At 47.8% G+C, this 19,702-nt stretch overlaps 2 protein-coding genes across 4 annotated transcripts in view; one reads left to right on the top strand and one right to left on the bottom strand.

Annotated features, from left to right (window-relative positions):
• The window catches only part of LOC140596090 (synaptonemal complex protein 3-like), a 126,488-nt gene extending 124,656 nt beyond the window's left edge, over window positions 1-1,832 (bottom strand). For both annotated transcript variants that reach the window (XM_072743483.1, XM_072743482.1), the window contains exon 1: window positions 496-1,832. The gene's annotated coding sequence lies outside the window, so the exon portion shown is untranslated. The remainder of the gene's footprint in view (window positions 1-495) is intronic.
• Window positions 631-19,419, top strand: LOC140596085 (PWWP domain-containing DNA repair factor 3B-like). Of its 2 annotated transcripts, none has more exons than XM_072743474.1 (3): window positions 631-808; window positions 14,669-14,774; window positions 15,678-19,419. In XM_072743474.1, the coding sequence occupies exon 3, from the start codon at window positions 15,896-15,898 to the stop codon at window positions 17,909-17,911; it is 2,016 nt and encodes a 671-aa protein (XP_072599575.1). In that variant the 5' UTR covers window positions 631-808; window positions 14,669-14,774; window positions 15,678-15,895; the 3' UTR covers window positions 17,912-19,419. The 2 variants fall into 2 exon arrangements, with proteins under 2 accessions (XP_072599575.1, XP_072599576.1); XM_072743475.1 differs by having other exon boundaries at window positions 632-808; window positions 14,674-14,774.
• Window positions 19,420-19,702: the final 283 nt, after the last annotated feature.

Genomic DNA, 19,702 nt, shown 5'->3' with positions numbered 1-19,702 from the left:
GCTCTGCGCTCAGGGGCCTGGTCGTATCCCGTCGGAGCCCCGGAGGACCCCGTGGGGACGTCACCTCAGAGGTCAGCCCCGCCGCCCCCGTGGCCGCCCCCGTGGCCGCCCCACGCCCTGGTCCCGGACGTTCCAGGATACCCCCCCCCACGGCCACCCAGTGCCACCGGGTCCGCCTGCCTGCCTGGCGGGGCCTCCCAGGGGGTCGCTACGCCCGACCCCCGGCCCGGCCCCCGTTTGTCTTGACCCTTCCTCTGTCCCGCAGTGCGTATGCCCCAGCGCTAGCCCCAACCCCTCTGTCTTGCCCCTCGGTCCTGCGACCCTCCGTCCCTAGGGCCCCCCCCGCCCCGCCCCACCCCTGTCTCCGTCGGTCCTCCCTGCGTCCCTCGTCCCTCCGTCCCTCCGCCCCACCCCCATCCCCATCGCCTGTGTCTTGCCCCTCCCTCCGCCCCTTCCATCGCCATCGCCATCGCCATCGCCATCGCCATCCCCCACCTCTCTCAGGCCTCCACGCACACAACGACCTCCACAGCACGTCCTCCGCGACGACGCTCCTCTGAGGGCCTCGCGACTGACTGGGAGGAGCCAGTCAGCCTCGCCTGCGCGGGAGCGACGCCGAGCGGCTGGCCCAGTGCGCATGCGCACGCGCACGCGGGAGGCGGGGCCTCGCCAGAGACACGCCCCTCGGGCCCCCTGCCCTCCAGGCGCCGGGGCCTGCGGGCCCTGAGGATCGAGGGTCGAGGTTCGAGGGTCGAGATTCGAGGGTCGAGGGTCGAGATTGGAGGGTCGAGTGTCGAGGGAGGTCGAGGTACGGGGCTCACGTGGCGAGGGCCGAGCGTCTTGGGTCAGGACCCAGGGTGGCGCGTCGAGGGCCGCGGGCCGACGGCCGAGGGCCGAGGGCCGAGGGTCGAGCCCCGGGGCCCAGGCTGCGCGGTTCCGGTTCTGCAGCCCGAGGACGTTTCATCTTCCTGGGAAATCACTAAAGGGTACTGGGTTGTGGAGCAGGTGGCCGCTCAAGCCTCCACCTTGCCGACCTGAGGCGGAAGGCTTTTCGCAGGTCCTCGTCGGGCTCCTGGCGGGGCCCTTTCCACCCAGTGCTTCCGCTTCCCGGAGGAACAGCCGTCTCCCCGAGGGTCCTGTGCAAACGACCCCCTGCGTTGTCTCGGCTCCGCTCTTGGGTTGGCGGTTGGGGGGTTGCCTTTGGTGCTGTTTCGCAGACCCCTGCGCGTGTCCTTCCCTGTGCTGGCCTCCCGCTGGCTTGCCTGGCTAGGAGGGCTGGACTCCTGTCAGCGGCCTGCCTGACGTCGGTGGTTGCGCCGCGTCCTTTTCCACCCAGCGTTGTGCCCTAACAGGGTCTGTGCTATTCCGTGGAGCCCCAGGAGTAGGCCTGGAAGCGGTCCCCTTCCCCCTGGGAGCACACGCCCCCGGGGAACCGCTCCGTGGACGCGGTCCCCTTCCCCTGGGAGCACACGCCCCCGGGGAACCGCTCCTCAATGCCGTCGCCCCATTGCTTCTCCGTCCACATGCCCTTATTTCCACTGCAGCGCCCTGGAGGGCAGCGATGCTACGAAGAATCTCACGTCTGCCGAACGTGCCATTACGCTCTGTGGGGTTTAAATGAGCCCAAGAGAAATACGTAGAGATAAACGAGCCCAAGGCTTCAGAGGACTGGATGACCTGTTCACAGTCCTACCAGCAGTGCACAGTGGTTCCCCTTTCTCCACATCATGCCAACTCCGGTTAGTCCCAGTTGCTTGCTTTAGGCTTTCGTTTTGTTGTTGCCTTGAGTTTCTCTGTTTGAAAACAGGCATCCTACAGAGTGTGAAGTGCTTGCTGCTTGCCGTGCTCACTTTTCATTCCACTGGTGATTAGTCACGTAGACCATCTTTTCAAGTGCCTACGGGTCGGGGCCACGGGTACCCTTTCTCTGCACATATGTCCATTGAGGTGCTTTGCCAATTTTTAATAAGGTATTTTTCTTTTTCGGGTGCGTGCTGGTCTTTCTTTCTTTCTTTCTTTCTTTCTTTCTTTCTTTCTGTCTTTCTTTCTTTCTTTCTTTCTTTCTCTTTTTCTTTCTTTCTTTCTTTCTTTCTTTCTTTTCTTCTTTCTTTCTTTCTTTCTTTCTCTCTTTCTTTCTTTCTTTCCTTCTTTCTTTCTTTCTCTGTCTCTTTCTTTCTTTCTTTCTTTCTTTCATTCTTTCTTTCTTTCTTCTTTCTTTTTTCCTCTGCACCACGGGTGAGTTGTAGGACCTCTTTACCGGTTCAGGATTTTAATCCCTTACCTGATCGGTCATTTGCAATGATCTTTATCCATTCCTCAGGTTGCCTGCCTGGCCTGTTGATAATGTCCGTTGATGCGCAAAGCGTCTAAACTGTGACGTTTCCGATTTACCCAGGTGATTCCTGGCCTCCTGGGCCTTTTAAGATGAAGCTGCCTGTACTCCAAGGTCAAAAATGTTTCCTCAAAATTGACTTAAGGCCTTATTTTGTATCTTTTAGTCTTTGCTCACGTGAAATTGGTTTTTGTGCTTGCTGTCCGGTCGTGATCTAATTGCTTCTGCTCCCCCCCCCCCCGGGAAAAAAAGTCACCATACCGTCCCCATTTTTCTGAAGGGTGCACACTTTCGCCACTATCAGCTGTGCCCAGTCACATGTCAAGGTTTGCTATGTCCCCGATTCTGGTTCTCTGTCCCGTCCCACCACTCATTTCGTTTATCCTGTGCCAAAAGCCACAGCCTGTGTTAGAATGAACACTCCTAAGTCGGGGCCGCCCGGGCGGCTCAGCGGTTTAGTTCCCCCTCAGCCCGGGGCCTCATCCTGGAGACCCGGGATGGAGTCCCAGGTAGGACTCCACGCCTGGAGCCTGGTTCTCCAACTCCGCCTGTGTCTCTGCCTCGCTTTCTCTCTGCATCTCTCAGGAAGAAATAAATAAATAAAAATCTTTAAAGAGAAAAAACAAAGATTCTAAGTCAGGCCTAACTCTGAGTCCTCCCGTATTAAGCTTACACTCTGATGACTCAGATCCTTCCGTGATTCCTGACAGCCTCCACAGGAGGGTCGACCCTACATACGAGGATCCTTAGCACCTCATCTCCTTTGACTCCCCCTTTATCCTCCCCATCCTGAGCTTCTTGCCACTCCCCGAAGCACACCCTGGCTGTGGCCTGCCACTGCGCCCTTGAATGAGCTCAACCAACCTCTCTGCCGAGACCCTTGGCTGTCACTCCTTCCTTTGCCTGTCGCTTTGACTTGTGCCACCTCGCTCCTCTCACTGCACTGTAATCCAGTCCTCTGTGTGCTAACAGGACCGTATTCCTGTGCCTCGCATTGACCGTGCAGGAAGCCTGTATCATTCTACCAAGCAGATTTGGAACTCACAATTCGTATTGGACACTGTTTGCCCATGAATACAGACAACATTTCAGCGAGCGATGCGGTCCTGGCCTGAAGGGATACATACCCGTGACTCACTGGATGATCTTAATAACCCTCTGGAAGGTGAATTGGTGCAAGGCCCGTGTATAAGTTAAGAGGACCATGGTCAGAGACTACAGATGCTTACCCAAGTTTGCAGAGCCACACAGTGGAGGAAGGGCCAGACCTTTGGTACTTTTTTTTTAAATAATAAATTTATTTTTTATTGGTGTTCCATTTGCCAACATAGAGAATAGCACCCAGTGCTCATCCCATCAAGTGCCCCCCTCAGTGCCCGTCACCCATTCACCCCCACCCCCCGCACTCATCCCCTTCCACCACCCCTTTGCCCACCCCTGGCCCTCGCCTCTTCACTGGTTTGTGTCCCTTTGCTGCTCTGGGGCTACAGCACATCTTCAGCTACAAGCCATGGTCTCTAGTAGTGCCTGCCTCTCCCAGTACTGCAGAAAATTGTTTGAAGGCTGTCACTGTGGAGGTGGAAGTCCTTTACAAAGTTCTTGATTTCCATGTAAATTTCAAAACATGTCAATCGAGAAAGGTGCTCTCTTTGGCATTTTGGAATGCACCTAAGCGGTATGAAATGACAAACCCATTGAAGAGTTCACGCAGACCAAACCAGATGACGGGAAGAAGGGTCTGTCCTCGGTAGAGCAAAGGCCAGTAGCTCAACAACGACTTTCGGGTTCCAAATTGTCAGGGACATTCTGATTCCCTATGGCTGGCACCAGGACAGGAATCGCGATTTGTCAGAAGCTCCCACTGGGGATTTTTATGATCAATATAGATACGTGTAAGTGCTGTGGCAGGTCCTGGACCTCCCCGAGCACTCCTTCCCTCACCCTTTCGTCCTTACTAATAGAACCCTGACCCCATTTCACAGACAGGTGAGCACGTGGCTCAGTCCAGCCCCTAGGCTGGTCATGATACGTGTCCCAGATGACGCTGGTGGCATTACTAGGAAAGCTCCTGGAACTGGAAAGATGCAGCTGGCATTCCCCTTTGATCTTTCCCACTTGATCCTGCCAGTGATACAGACGGAGTGCCTGTGGCCAGGGAGACAAAAGCCACATTTAAGGAGAGAGGGACGAGAAGAGAGGAGATCCTGCCTCCCTGAACTGTAGTACCAGCCCTGGATTATGTATTCCTGCCATGTGTTACCTGGAATAAACAAAGCCCCTCTTTGAGCCACTATTCAACATGCAGGAAGATGCAATTCACGGTGACAGAGCAGGGCATACCTGAAATTTATTTTTGCCCAGCTTGTGTCAGGGGTGGTAGACTATTACCCTAACACCTAAACCCAAATGTGTACAGGGACTCAACTGGTTTATCTCAACTCGTTTATCTATTACTCTTTGCACTTTACTGGGAAAGTGACTGGGTCCTCCTGGCAGGCACTATCCATGCACTTCCACAGTGATCCCGGCTGTCAGAAAGTCTGCCACATCCAACATGGGGCTTCCATGGGAGCCCCGGACATGGCCCCCTTGGCAGTTTGCTAGAAGGGGCAAAGAGCACAGAGGTGCACCAGGTACCAGGTGTTTACAAGTTAGGCCTGGCAGTGGCACGCATCATTTCCGCTTGCCGTCCCATTGCCTACATCTCAGGCACACGGTCACGCGTAACAGCAAGGAAAGCTGGGCAATGATGCCTAGATGTGGCCCAGGAAGAAGAGGAGAGCAAGGATTTAGGTGGCAACCGGGAGGTCCCTGCAACCTGTGCCTTTCTGAAAGTAATCCAAAACTTGACTACGTTGGGTTTTCTTAAAGAGAAACTCACAAAAATGCTCAAAGCACGAACTGACAGTCCAGCATGCCATTAAACGTGGCTGTCCCCCTCGGGGACTGTGAGACACTGAGGTGACTTCTTGACCTCTCTCTCGAAGCCTTGATCACTTTCGTACTATCTTAAAGGCATACCGACAGTATTTGTCTCATGATATTTTCGATGCCGCTAACTGAAATAATGCATAAAAACTCGTATGGGCCCTCAGTAATATCCGGGAAACAGTCAAATATTAGTAACAGTATAGCAGCATTACTGTTTCTGATTCATTCTACCGTAATGTTGATCGGTGTTTCGTGTTTATTGTATTGCCATTATTGTGGCCACTTTGTGAGCCACTGGCACACAATTTCCTGAATATCAAACATTGAATGCAAGCTGGTGCCTACTACATATATCAAAGCATAAAAGCTAACTTTTTCATCATCATGATTAACAGTAACATTTCATTAACAAATGTGGACTTGGGACGGGTAATACATATTTCAAGTATATGAATAATTTAGGGTGTGTCGGATATCACAAGGGCATATTTACTCTTTTTAAAATTTATTTTTTCATGAGATAAAGAGAGAACGAGAGAGCAGCTGCCATGCATGGAGCCCGATGTGGGACTCGAATTCAGGACTCCAGGATCCCACCCTGGGCCGAAGGCAGGCACTAGACAGCTGAGCCACCCAGGGATCCCACATTCTTACTGTTTAAGGCAATATTTCTTCCAAAGAAGTCAGAGAAGATGATGACGGATGTGTGGATAAATTTGAACAAAAATGCATGCAGTCTGGTTGACCCTTCTTATCTCCTTTTTTTCCCTTCCACTCTCTCTGTTTTCCTTTGGCCTCCATAACTGCATAGTGTCCCGTTATCTCCTTTCATTCTGGCAACTTATTACCATTGCTAGCTCCTTCTCTTCAGATGAGCCTTCGCATGATGATGTTCCTCAGGACTTTGTTTTACTTGATTCTTATCTCAATCAATATACTTTCCCTATACTTTTCCACCTATGTGCATGATTTCAATGGCCATTTACATCAGAGCTTCTCAAAGGGTGGTGCATGGGATCACCGGTATATCAGAATCCCTGAAAGGAGAGTGTTAAAGTCCAGATTCCTTAGATCTGTCCTAAGCCTGCCCAATCAACCATGTGGGCGTGCTAGGAATCTGCATTTTAAGTAAATTCTCCAGGTTGTTCTCAAACTTGGAACCACTGTATTAGTCAAGAAGGACCTGACTGTCACAAACAGTGGCAGCTCAATATCTCCATCTGGTGGCTTCATAAAACCACTGTCTTTGTTTTGCAAATGCCCACCAAGGATGTGAGGAATATATTAAAAATCTGAAAATCAGGAAAGAAATTGGAACAAGGGACTTTAGTGGAGCATCTGCTCCATGACTAACCAAGAAGAGTTATGACACCTTTTGAGTTATAACAGCTTTTGACTTTTCTAACACCGACCGTGAACTTGTCAGTTTTACACTTGTAAGGAGAAATCAAATTGATACATCTCAGAGGTCTTCCGACTATAGAAAACCACAGGTATTGGATGACTCCTGTCTATAGATCGTATCAGCACGTTTTGATTTCTTACGGCAGTGCCAAGAGGATTTCAGGAATTTTGAAGTTATCCTTCCAGAGGTTAGCTCATAAGTTGGACACGCTAGTCACAGCATACACAAAACGCCTAAATGTGAGAGCAAAAAACTATAAAACTCTTAAAATAAAAGGTAGCAGTAAACCTCCATGAATTTGGATTTCTTAAACATTAGACCAAAAGCAACAAAAGAAAAGAAATGGGAAAATTGACGTTCACCAAACTGAAAACAAGTTTTTGCATTAAAAGACACTATCTTTGGGCACCTGGGTGGCTCAATCAGTTAGCATCTGCCTTTGGCTCGGGTTGTGGTCCTAGAGTCCTGGGATTGAGCACCGCATCGGGCTCCCTGCTCAGCGGAGAGCCTGCTTCCTCTCCTGCTCCTCCTGCTTCTGTTCTCTGTCTCTCTCTTTCTCTCTCCCTCTCTCTCTCTCTATCTTTTTGTCTCTGTCGCTGTCTCTCTCTCTCTCTTCTCTGTCTCTGTCTCTCGCTGTCTCTCTCAAGTAAATTAGTAAAATCTTTAAAAGAACAAAAAATAAAAGACACTATAAAGAGAGAGAGAAAGATATCCTAAAGATGGGAGAAAATATTGTCAAATCATATGTCTTTTTAAAAACGATTTTATTTATTTATTCATGAGAATACACAGAGAGGAGAGAGAGAGAGGCAGAGACACAGGCAGAGGGAGAAGCAGGTTCCATGCAGGGAGCCGGATGTGGGACTTGATCCCTGGTCTCCAGGATCACGCCCTCGGCTGAAGTTGGCGCTAACCTGCTCAGTAACCCGGGCTGCCCATATGATTTTTAAAAAAGTATTATATGTATTTATTCAAGAGAGTCAAGGAGAGAAAGAGGGAGGCGGAGACACAGGCAGAGGGTGAAGCAGGCTCCATGCAGGGATCTTGACATGGGACTCGATCCCAGGACCCCAGGATCACGCCCTGGGCCAAAGGCAGGCACCAAACCGCTGAGCCACCCAGGGTTCCCCCTGCAAATCATATGTCTAGAGAGAGTCTAGCAACCAGAGTATAGAAAGAACCCTTAAACTCCAACCAAATTTAAAAACAAATAAGGATGGAAAGAGATCTGAGTACATATTTCCCGAGGGAAGATAAACAAATGGCCAAAAGTCACATGGTAATATGCTCAATATTATTAGTCACTGGGAATTGCAAACCAAAGCCTAACAATAGCTGTTAATGCCCCTAGAATGTCTAACATTAAGGGGAAAGAGTTGGTCTTTCAGAAAGCATCTCTGATTTGAAAAGATGGGCCATGGGTGCTTCCCACTATTTTCCCACCCCTAAAACTACATAGGCTACATACATGGAGGCTCTTGGTATGCCTCTTCCTCTCCTCTTAACCAAGAACCTTTCGAAAGCCTTCATTCAGGTGGCACACAGTTCTATGAAAACTCCAGCTTGCCCTGCTCTCCTGGATTGCACATAAAACGAGAGGGCTTTGTCTGGCTCTGGAATCTGGGGTCCAGGGCTGTGCTGGGTCTGTCTGGAACCAGTGTGAGGGCTGATTTGGGGCATCACTTGCCAAATCAGCACTCGGTGACATCGTGTCAGTGGTTTGAATTCGGCCATAATGGAACTACTTACAACATGGAAATAGGAAAACCCTGGAGCTCGGACCTGCAATCTCCCCTCCCGAAAGCCTGTTTCCAGCACATCACACTGCCCAGGACTGGCCACAGAAGAATTGCCTGGAGCTCCTTAACAGGAAACAAGAGCTACGTCACAGGGCACCTCTGCCCCCTAATGTAGATGACTATGAGAGTGGAAGTGTGCGCTGTGTGCCCTTCTGAGAGGAGCCCTACCTCTGGGCATAGCCTTCATTGGCAGTGTGGTTGCAGCAGTACAAGCTGAGCGCACATCCCAAATGTGAGAGGCTCTATCTCATCTCTATCTCCCTATTGTCCTCCATCAGGGACATTTTTGGGGACTCGCCTCTCTTCTCAGGAACCACTGGTGTCCTGAAAACAAGGTCAGTACACAGTTGTCCAAGGGTACACTGAGGGTCATTTGGTCTTGTTGCAACCCGAGTTTCTAGTTAAGGCAAATGGACCTCTTACATCCAGGGCCTTTGTCCTGACACGTCTTCTCCTCTTGGGTCATTTTTAATTGACTGAGAGTCCTTGAATCCCACCCACACAAACACACACGGCCTCATGTGTCTTGGCACGTTGAAAGGAGGTCCTTAATGGAACCTGGATCCTCAGCGTGTGTGTGTGAAGTGAAGACAGAAGCTGTTATCTTTCCACTTTATTTCTTCCATAACCCATTTTACAAAAACTCCCTTGCCGTCAATGCCTTTTCTGAGACCATCAGATATTGTCTTCAATGTTTCATTCATTCATTCACTCACAAACTCATTCATTCATTCACTGGATTGGTCAGGGTGTAATTGACTGAGACCACGATCAACGCTCGGCATCTGAGGAGGTATTAGTACTTCCTCGTTTCCAGAGCAAGCGAACATCAGGAAGACCTTTTCTGATGACATTCTGGTTTCCATGACAACTGGGGTAAGCCATTCTTTTATGGAGACAGAAGAAACATTTAACAAGGATATTTACAGACTGGAGAGATGGAGTACCTGTAGAAACATCGGACTAGTCAGTGTCTGCTATCAATGTGTTAGTCGTGTGTGTGTTTGTGTGTTGCCAGAGTGTGGTTTTCAGTTGGACTTTAAGAGCTCTAATCCCTCCTGTTTTATCAGAGGGGATGGCAGCTTCTCTTGGGGCTGGGGAGCTTAGGTGACTGAATAACTCTGTCACACCAGGGCCCCTTTCTGCTGTCCTAAGGTGACACCATTGCCCGAGGGCATTGTTACCTGACTTCTTGAAAGCAGAGATCCCCAAATATTCCTCATCATGTACCTCTGCTTGAGGAGTGTCCCATGAACCCTTAAAGATGTAAGTCGACTCACTTGCACTGACTGAAAATCCAGTTATTATGTGTGTGAAATGGGAGAGCATTAGAAGTCGGCAAATAAGGTAAATGGGTAGGATTGGAAGATCTAATGTGACTCTGTGTAGCCTAGGGGATGATATTGTGCTCACTCTGAGTAGCCGACACACACATGATCTAAGAAACATCTCTAACAGACAAAGTCGGAGCCCACGCTCTGAGGTCTCCTCTTCAGACGTCATGGCTTCTCAGAACCACCCTATCCTCCATTGGGTTCTCTGGAACTACAAGTGCCCACTCTTCCTGTCATGACACTCTTGTGTCGTTGCTCAATTGTTCTTTTTTTTTTCTTTTTTGTTCTCAAATAACTCAAGCTATCTTTCACAGAACTAGGAAGAGAGTGTTGCCTAAAAGTCATGCTGGTCTTCCCTCTTTGCTTTTAAAGCTGTTCTTTTCCCACTGGGTTCTAGAAGTTTAACCATGATGAGCCTAGACCTGTGTGTGTGTGTGTGTGTGTGTGTGTGTGTGTGTGTGTGTGTGTGAATGTTAGAGAGAGGAGAGGAGAGGGAGAGCAGGCAGAGGGAGGGAATATATTATACTTACAAGTTGGCATATCAATACACCATCTGATATTTTTCTTTATTTTGGAACATTGTTGCCTATTGTTCCTTCACACATTCAGCAGCCCTTCCCTCTTCTTGGACTGCAGTACAATATATCTTCTGTGGTTAAATATATACATTTTAATAATGAACATTTCCTTTGATCCATACAAAATGTACCTCAAAGACATTTCCAATGTATTTGCATTGCTTTCTATGCAATGGTTGGTACTGTTTTGCTTGCCTGCTTTTTGTTCACTTACATCCAGGATTTCATTTCATATCACCTTAGAATCTTTGCAAAGTAAGGTGTTGGTGCCTATGTACACATAAATGTGTCGTCCGTGTAATGTTTTAAAACATTTGAGAAATGATGTCTACCCTCACCACCCACTTCTGTCCTTTTCCTTCCACTCTTGCCAATGCAACAGTGCCATGACATTTCTGTTCATCATTCTGGACTCTTCTCTTGCATTGACATGTCTTTTGTATCCAAAGATGAAGTAGACGCCGTTGCTCTCATGTGAATGTGTGCCTTACGGAAAGCGTAATATTTGCACTTCATTGGTCTCTAGATATGTTTTCTTTGGGGGGGGGGAATGAATTTTTGTCCACTGTCAGCACATGAAGGTCTGCATCAGTCCTTGTGTTGGATGCATAACATGCCCTTGTTGGCTTAGATTATCGGTTTTAGTCTATTCCCATGGGTAGCAAGCACCTGGCAGACATCCAATGCCGTTATGACAAGCTACGATGCAGTGAGTTGTCTTGTGAATTAGGGCACCTTTTTCTCCTTGTGCACGACACAGGGAAATTAATAGGTTCTGAAATAAACACTTTGTCCACTCACCTGGATATCAGTAATTATGGAAGTCTCGCCTGCAGGAAAGACCAGGATGCCCTTGACTTTTTCAGTCCTAAGGCTGTGCATGATTTCATGACTGTTAGAGAGGGAAGTGGAGGTCTCCCTGTGGCAGGTAACAGTGACTGTAGGGGTAACAGAGAATCTCTGGAAGAAAATTGGCCTGCTTGATGGGAGAAACCACCTGAGTTTGCTAAAGGAATGGGACAGAAGTCACTCTAGTCTTAAAATAAGGCCCTGAGGCGAACCCTGATGTTTGTGTAGTCCTTTGCACAAGCACTCATGCTTTTGCTCCTCTGGGTAGCTCTAGTGCTCTTTATGGTGTGTGCCTGCAAGCATAGTTGCTATGGTTCCTTCTTTCTTAAGGGAAAATGGGGGGCAGAGTTTGGCAATTTGAACGTGTAGGTGCTCTTAGGGTTGTAGTTGATCATTTGTAGGTGAGAAGCAAGCCTAGTTTTGTCAGTTCTTTGATAGAATTGAGGGTGGTTCACGAGTTTTCAGTCTGCGCTACTTGCCATTGAAATATTCATACAAAAATGGTCCACGTTTCCAAGTAGGTGTGACCTCTATGAGTTTATGAAACTAGTGAGCAACATAAGGGAAAGGTCTGAAGATGCAATTCCCACTCAGTTGCTCTACAAATGGAATGTGGTTAAAAACTTTGACATGTGGAAAGTTCATGCTGGATTCATGGGGCGGTGGAAAGGCGTAACAGTAGGCAAGAACGTGTTTTCTCTCTAAGTGAAATTACATGAAATGTGCCTTTATTGCCGAAAGGGGAAACTGCTAACTCGTCTATTCATGGAAATACATGTTGTGGGGACAGTTTAAGGTCACAAAGCCTACAGCTTTAAAGAAGCTCCAAGGTGTGCCTCGGAGGCTCAGTCGGTAGGGGACACCACTCTTGATTTCAGCTCAGTTTATCATATCAGGGTCATGAGATCGAACCCCGTGTGGGGCTCTGCACTGGGCATGGAGCCTACTTAAGATTCCATCTCCCTCTACCTATGGCCCTCCTTCCTCCTCCCTCTCAGAATGAAAAACACAGAAAAATAAAGTCCAATAAATAAGCAATGAATTTAGGGAAGGGATGAGAGGGTGTTGGGTTAAAGATGAGAGAAGTTCTGCCTCTGGGGGGTGGAGGGGTGCGGGAGTTCTATCAACGACAGTGCCCTTGTTTTGACAGAACACGTTCAGAGGGTTGTGTTCGTTTTTGTTTGGAAGTGATCACAGCCCTCAATGGGGAAAGGAGTTAAGGAACAAAGCTTCCAAATTCATTCTTCCAAAAGTCATTGCCATTGACTGGAGAAATAAATATTCGTTGCCACCACGTTCTCTCATTCCTTAGCCAAGGGGCAAAGGGACTAGAGTTAACAGCAGGACTTCAAAATTGAAGCTGGTTCATCTGAGGGTTCTATTTCTTGATGGTCTGGAATTGACCCTGAAGTTACAAATTGTGGAGTTGTTACTTCTACGATTCCCCTTCTGTTTTATTCTATTCATTTTTACTGGGCAGGCATGTTTGGTATGACTGTAAACTAGAATTGTGGATACATGTTCAGTTCCAAGCCCTCCAGGATTGGGGGTCACATTAATAGTTACTTCAGTGTCATCCAAGGTTCTATTTTTAATACTTGTTCCTGGTGTGCAGAAGAGGATCAACATTTACATATAATTCCCTCTCTCTGTCCCTCTTCCTGTCCAACTGCCACGTGTCTGTCTACACACCCACCTGGATGCACCCTTAGAGGGAAAGAAGAGAGCTGTGCTCCTGTTAGGATGAAAAAATAAGGAAATCATCTGCAACATTATGTGCCAACCCTTAAATGGAAGATGTTTGGACAGTGGGCCAAAGCATCTGTTGAGTAGGCCATGGAGGATTTTATATTTCCCTTAAAAACCCTTTCCTTCTGACTGCGTCTCTCAAGGATGCATTGTTTTGGTAACCGGACAAAATGATTGGAATTGATATTTTGGTTGTCCGCTGCAAGTTACTGCATTAAAGTGCTTCGTAGTTGAACAGATGTACACAAACGTGGATGGGAGAGAATAGTCAAATAGGTGCTATGGTTTTTAAAGCCCTTTCTAATATCTTATTGAAAATAGGTTTAAACAGAATTTAAAAGTGCGAGACTCATATATTTGCAGTTCGCATTCCTTCTGGGTGATCAGTTTACTGATCCTTAACGGTTTTCCTACTTTATAATCTTAAACAGCATTTTAGAATCTCTGTGTGTATTTCCAAGATAAGGAACTGAGGGAAGCTTGAAAGAAGCCCTGCCCTGGAAGCAACAACATTTGCATGCATGTGTAGAGCAGAAAGCATGGATTCCATGCATCAATATCAGATATCTTGCATCTCTAACCTCATCACTCTGAGTCTGTGTATGTACCTGTGAGTGTGTGTGTTTCTTGGGGGTCTGTTTGGAGCTCAGGTGACTCAGGCACTCCTGTTCTGTGTGAGAGACTGGCAGGTCATGCTGCAGGGAGACTGCAGTTGGTTGAGTTACCTGTTTTTCCTTCTCTTCTCTGTTCCGTGTCCTCACCCGACACCCGTGATCTAAGAGCCAGTACACTGAGTTCTGTAAAGCGGAGGACACAATACCTGCATGATCATACATTCTGGCAAGAAAAGGTTTGTGCAGGCTGGGCCCAAAGTCTGAGTCATCATACGTTGCATATTGTAGCCAGGAGTATGTGTGAACAATGTCCGGCATACACGCATTTTTTTTAGGGAAATAATCTGTTGTAAATCAAAGCGTACCATTTGAAACCGATACTGGATGAACTAAAATCTGTAAGCGAACTGTGATACATAATTGAACAGTATATGTGGAAAAGTAGAACCCATTAACAGGTATTTCCTGATGGGTCGGAAGGGGGATTGAGAGAACAACTGCATTTTCTGCATGACACATCTAAAAGATTGAAATGTATTTAAATTAAGTTTTTAAATGTCAGGGAAACCGCATTGCAAAAACTGATTCACAAAATTGATACAAAAAATCAGATTCTTACGAAACAGTTGATACCATACTGCTCTTGAGTGAAGAAATACAGTCCTAGGCAATATGTGCACGCGTGTGTATATGGCGCATTGGGAACGTGCACTGAACCCTCATACCATCATGTTGACAGCAAGCATCTATAATGTATTGCCCCCCGTGTACACCCCTCGGCATGGTTTTTCTCTTCACAATTTTACTTCAGAAACACCAACACACACTTACAAAATAGACACCGTTTTTGTTGCACACACACAAACACACACACACCCAAACGCTGCTACTATTAACTCTTTGCATTTAAGATGGACAAAAAGGCTATTATGAAAGCCGTAGTTGCCATGGTTCTGAAATAGGAAGACTAGCCTAAACTAAACAGGTTAATGTGGCAATATTTTTGAAATGCAAAAGAAGGAAGCAGAGAGACAGGTCTACATTCCAAATGAGATGTAACTAACATTTCTGTTTCAGAATAGCCTGTATTCCAGAGTTGGGGAAGGGAAAATGATGACTCCATCCCCATTTTGTTGGCTTAATTTCCCATCTGGCTTTCCGATTTTCAAGATTAACATTAGAGGTACGTACGTCCTGGGTATCTACATTTGAGGCCATTTGATCCCTGGAAGGACTGTGCACCTCAGAGGCACAGAGCAGAGGAAAGGGACTGCCAGACAAGCAGTTGGAGCGTGTGAACCAACAGGTGGTGCGAATAGACTCACGCCTCCCCTCATCTACGTGGTGTTTTGTAAGATGTTCCTATTTTACTAAACATTTCACTTGCAGTCATTTCATGTTGACATTTGGAGTGTGGCTTATTCCGCTCCTGGCTCTACAGCCATCTCTTTCCGAAAAGTTAGCGCTGGGGGAGGGGAGGGGGATGGGCAACAGCCTTTTGAGCCACCGTAGTGCAATGCAAAAGGGCAGGTCACAGCCAATGGCCCATGCCTGTAGCAATCCTTATGAAGGATGGCACCAGTAACCACCAGGATGATCTTGGTGAACCTCTGGATTCTAAGCTCATGCTCTTGAACCCAAGACTGGGCTGGCTGGCGTTCAGGGTCTCTAGGCAGGAGATTGTCCCTGGCTTCCTTGGTGCACAGGGTGACATCAGCGCCCCCAGAAAATAAGGCCCGAGTGAAGCATTCCCCCAGGATGAGCCCCAGGGAGCACAAAAAGCACAAGATGGCCAATAACACAAATGAGATCTGGAATATGACACCCGCCTCCCCACACAGATGCTCTTTAGTACGGAGTGGCAACAAGCAGGGCAAGAAGTTGGGTATGGAAGGTTAAAAAACTCCTCAGGTATCTTCTGTATGTTCCCCGATACTTGCCTTGTATTTACCCCCCTATCTGACACACACTCTTTATAGTACTTTGTTTTATCTCCTTTCAATTCTCATTGACCGATGTTCTTCTACGTTCACAAAAGGAATTTTTTCCCCTAATGCTTTTCTTCTCTTCCTTTCCCACATTCCAGTATTCTCCTATACAGTCCATTCCGATGACAAGTCCCCGTGACCCTGGGAGCCTCAGGTGAAGAAGGACGGTCCACACAAGCCGTAAACCCTTTGTGGCCCGAGGCCAAAAGCCATGCTGAAGGACATTGTTTGAGGGAAGACGTGCCCTCTGAGTGTGTCTGACGGCCAGACCCCTCAACCTCTATTAGTCACCACTTGAGAGGACACCGAAATCACAATGGATGCTGAGTATGTCCTATGCAATTGGAAAGGCCACTTGTGGCCAGCAAGGGTTTTGTCTAGATTCGGGGTCTCACCAAGAAATAAGAGGAAAGGAGCACTTTCTCTAGAAGTTGAAATACTCTCGGTAGATGAAAAAATTAAAGTGAAAAGCACAGATGTAAAGATCCTAAACGAATCTCAGATTGAATCCATTACCTCCTTGCTAACAGCCCAGTCGAAGGCCAGTGTCCCAGCGGGACAGGAAGTGCCTTACAGAAACGCTCTTACAGTGGCATTGGAGATTCTGAAGGAGAGAGCAGATGTGCGCCCAGCAGGAGCATCGGATGATCCAGAGACCACTACACCGTCCCGAAGGGGACCAAGAAAGCGATCTCTTAAAAACTACCGGAAGGCCAAAGGGATCTTACTGAGGCGTCTCAGGAAACGCAGAAACCTCAAATCACGGGTGCTGCTTACTCAGAGACTGGACGCCCCAGAAGGCAGCCAATCACAGGCACACACAACCGTCACTCCCGTTCCAAGGAAAAGGCGAGCAAAGTCCTCACCAAGCTCCAGCAGGCACCCGAACTTACCGTCGCTTGCAGAAGATGGTGGTGAGAAAGAAGGCAAGGAAGAGAGGGACACCTCAAGAGTTAGGCCCTCGCATGGCATAGCCAAGGAAGAGGGTACCGGGGCTGAAGATGGAGGCACCCTTCCATCTCCGCCACCAGGTCTCAACCTCACTGTGCCCGAGGAGGCTCTGAAAGAAGAGGCACCTGACACCCACGCACAGACCCCGGCTGCCTCCTCTGAGCGCTCTGCCTCCTCCGGGAATGTTGAGGACCACGGAGAGGGTCCCTTGAATCTTGGCTTGAAAGCTGTGGCAGCCTCCTCCAGTGCCCCTAACCTGAGGCCACGTTGTTCACTCCGTCTGGCAAACAGGAGAAGGAAGCTACAGGTACAAGAGCTTGAGAAAGGGCTGCAGGAATCTCGACCTTCGGCCACCTCAAAGGCTGTGAACCCCACCACTGCTATTAAGAAGGATGTCAGCCAGGAAATGGGACAACTGACCAGCATGCTTTCTCCACAGGAGCCTTGTCCCATTGAAGGAGGAATGATGGTCTGGTTTAAATTTCAAAATCACCCCTTTTGGCCAGCGGTGGTAAAGAGCGTCAGCCAAGCAGAGCAGACTGCAAGGGTGCTTTTGATTGAGGCAAACATGCACGCTGAAATGAGTGGCATTCGAGTTCCTCTTCGAAGATTAAAGCCCCTGGAATGCAAAGAGAAAGAAACACTGATGAAGAGAGCCAGGAAAGTGTACGAGCAAAGTGTGAACTGGTGCTTCTCCCTGATTTCTCACTACAGAGAAGGGCTCACTTGTGGGTCTTTTGCAGGCTCCTTCCTGGACTATTTTGCTGCTGACATCAGTTACCCAGTTAGGAAAGCCATCCAGGATGGGGACCTGGAGGCTGACTTCCCGAAGGTCAATTATGCCGACCTGGAGGATTCTGAGGAGGAGACCTCCGCGGGCGGGAAGAGGCCCCGCAAGAAGATTCTCCCTGACCGGATGAGGGCTGCTCGGGACCGAGCCAACCAGAGGCTCGTGGACTTCATCGTGAAAACGAAAGGGGCTGATCACCACCTTCTGGACATTGTCAAAGGCAGGAAACAGTCCAGGTGGCTGACATCATTTCTGAATTCCAACAGGTACACGCTCTGCATTGAAACATACCTGGAGGATGAAGACCAGTTGGATGTCGTGATGGGACATTTACAAGAAATCTACAAACAAATAGACAGGAAGAGGCTGACTCTGGCAAGGGACGACAAAGTGAGATTTGTTCTGGAAGTTCTTCTGCCAGAAGCAATCATTTGTTCAATTGCTGCACTTGACGGATTAGGTTATAAGGAGGCAGAAGAAAAGTACCTACGGGGCCCACCCGTGCATTACCGGGAAAAAGAGCTGTTTGATAAAAATATCTTTAAAAAAATGCGGAAGAGATCGGCACCCGGGCTCAGGCCTAATAAGTAAGCCTTCCTGTGCCCACACTGCAGCAGGGAGACCTCTCATTGCCCTGTCTGTATGCAGTGCGGGATCCTTCCATTCTCTATGCCATGTACATACATTCTAGAAGTTTGAGACCCCGGCAACATGCTGTGTTCATTTTGGATCCATCTGTGTCCCTTGTGCGTAGCACGGCCACCATTGTTTCTGGTTCCCAAACGCCTCGCAAACTAATTTGATGAAAAATAGACTGCAGACTGTCGTACTTCTCTCTACTTACTTGGATGTGTCATTGTCTAGATGTTTTCATAAGGTTGCTTTGGTCAGCACTTCATATTTTAAATACGGGACGTATGATCTCTTATGACGTGAAAGAGCCCTGCTGTCAGACATGAAGCAACAATCGCTTTTAAAATGTAATATGGGTTTTCGCAGAAACATCACATGGATTTCTCACTCTCTCTGTGACACCTCACACAGGTGTAAATGAGTGCATTCGTTCTTAGGATAATTCCTTGAATTTGATCTGCCATGCTTATCTGTGTGGAAGAAAAGCCCTGAGGGGTGAAGCCAACGGCACGGATGTTTGCAATATACTGTCACTACCTTCTCATGGTTCCTGGAAAAGCCGTCTGGAACCCAAAGTTAATGACTGGTCATCTGCGTGTAGTCCACATGGGAGTGAACAGCATCTCAACGTGCGGTGAACATTTTGTCGGCCTGTGCGAGACTGTGACCTCTATCTACACTTGCCTGAGATTCCACTTAGGGAAGCAGTTCTTGCTCAGTGGCTAAGTGGTTTCCTAAAACAAACAGGCTCCAAGCTGTCTTCCTGACTGATGGGATGCTTTGCATGTAGTGGCTTATTCCCCTGTGGAAGAGAACTAGAGTAATCGGACACACAGTTTAGCGATTTTAGACCTAGCTGGAGTCCAGGTTCACTGCTGGGCGCCCATCTAAGTGGCACGCATTGTAGGAAAGCATGCACTTTGTTCCGGAACTGTGTCCCCTAAGACGCAGTCATCTGTCTCCTACCAAGCCAGGGCTCTCTTTTGATTTATTCACTGGCTAGCCCTGACAGGTTCCGACAGTTATATATGCAGGCTGGTAAGTCGTTCCAGGCTGTGTGAGCAATAGATGGACCGGGATCTGGGAGTCAGAAATGAGCTACAGAAAAGCCTCCATTTGGTTACCTGTGGCTGTTGACAGGGTACAATGAAACGTGCATAACTAAAAGATAAACCCTGAAGCCTATGAATTGTTATCTTAACTTGAACATGGGGATGGTAACATTCGGAATGTAAGAGTTTTTGAGGAAAAAAATGTTAGAAAAGCTAGTTTGCTTTTAAAATGTGATGTGAAAATGAGCACTATTGGTCTGACATGAACCCGAGTGCATTTCTATTCTTAGAGGGAGTCAGCTGTCACTCACAGGCCTCTGTTATATGTTCATACGGCCCTGTGATTTGTGAGAATGTGTGTGTAAAATTTGTAAGAGTTAGCTGTTTTGATTCCCAATAAAACGTTGTACCTTTTTCTTTGAACTTGCACTTCTTCACACTTTAGATTGTACAACTACACAGTTGTATCTAAATACATGCACACACACAACTGTGTGTGTGTATGTACATACTATATTGGAATTTCAGTGATTTAGTCGTCATTTTTAAAAGTTCATTATGAATTTTCTTCACATCCTAAATCAATATTCACGTTCATGCTCATTTTGCATAAGTTTAGAAGAGGGCCTTCCAAATTGTGTAAGCTTGAGGCCCAAAAGCAACTTCTTTGGATGCTGCCTGAGAGATGCCAATGACT

This window comes from Vulpes vulpes, chromosome X, assembly GCF_048418805.1.
Source record: "Vulpes vulpes isolate BD-2025 chromosome X, VulVul3, whole genome shotgun sequence".
Lineage (NCBI taxonomy): Eukaryota > Metazoa > Chordata > Mammalia > Carnivora > Canidae > Vulpes > Vulpes vulpes.
This window is presented reverse-complemented; position numbering and strand designations above follow the sequence as displayed.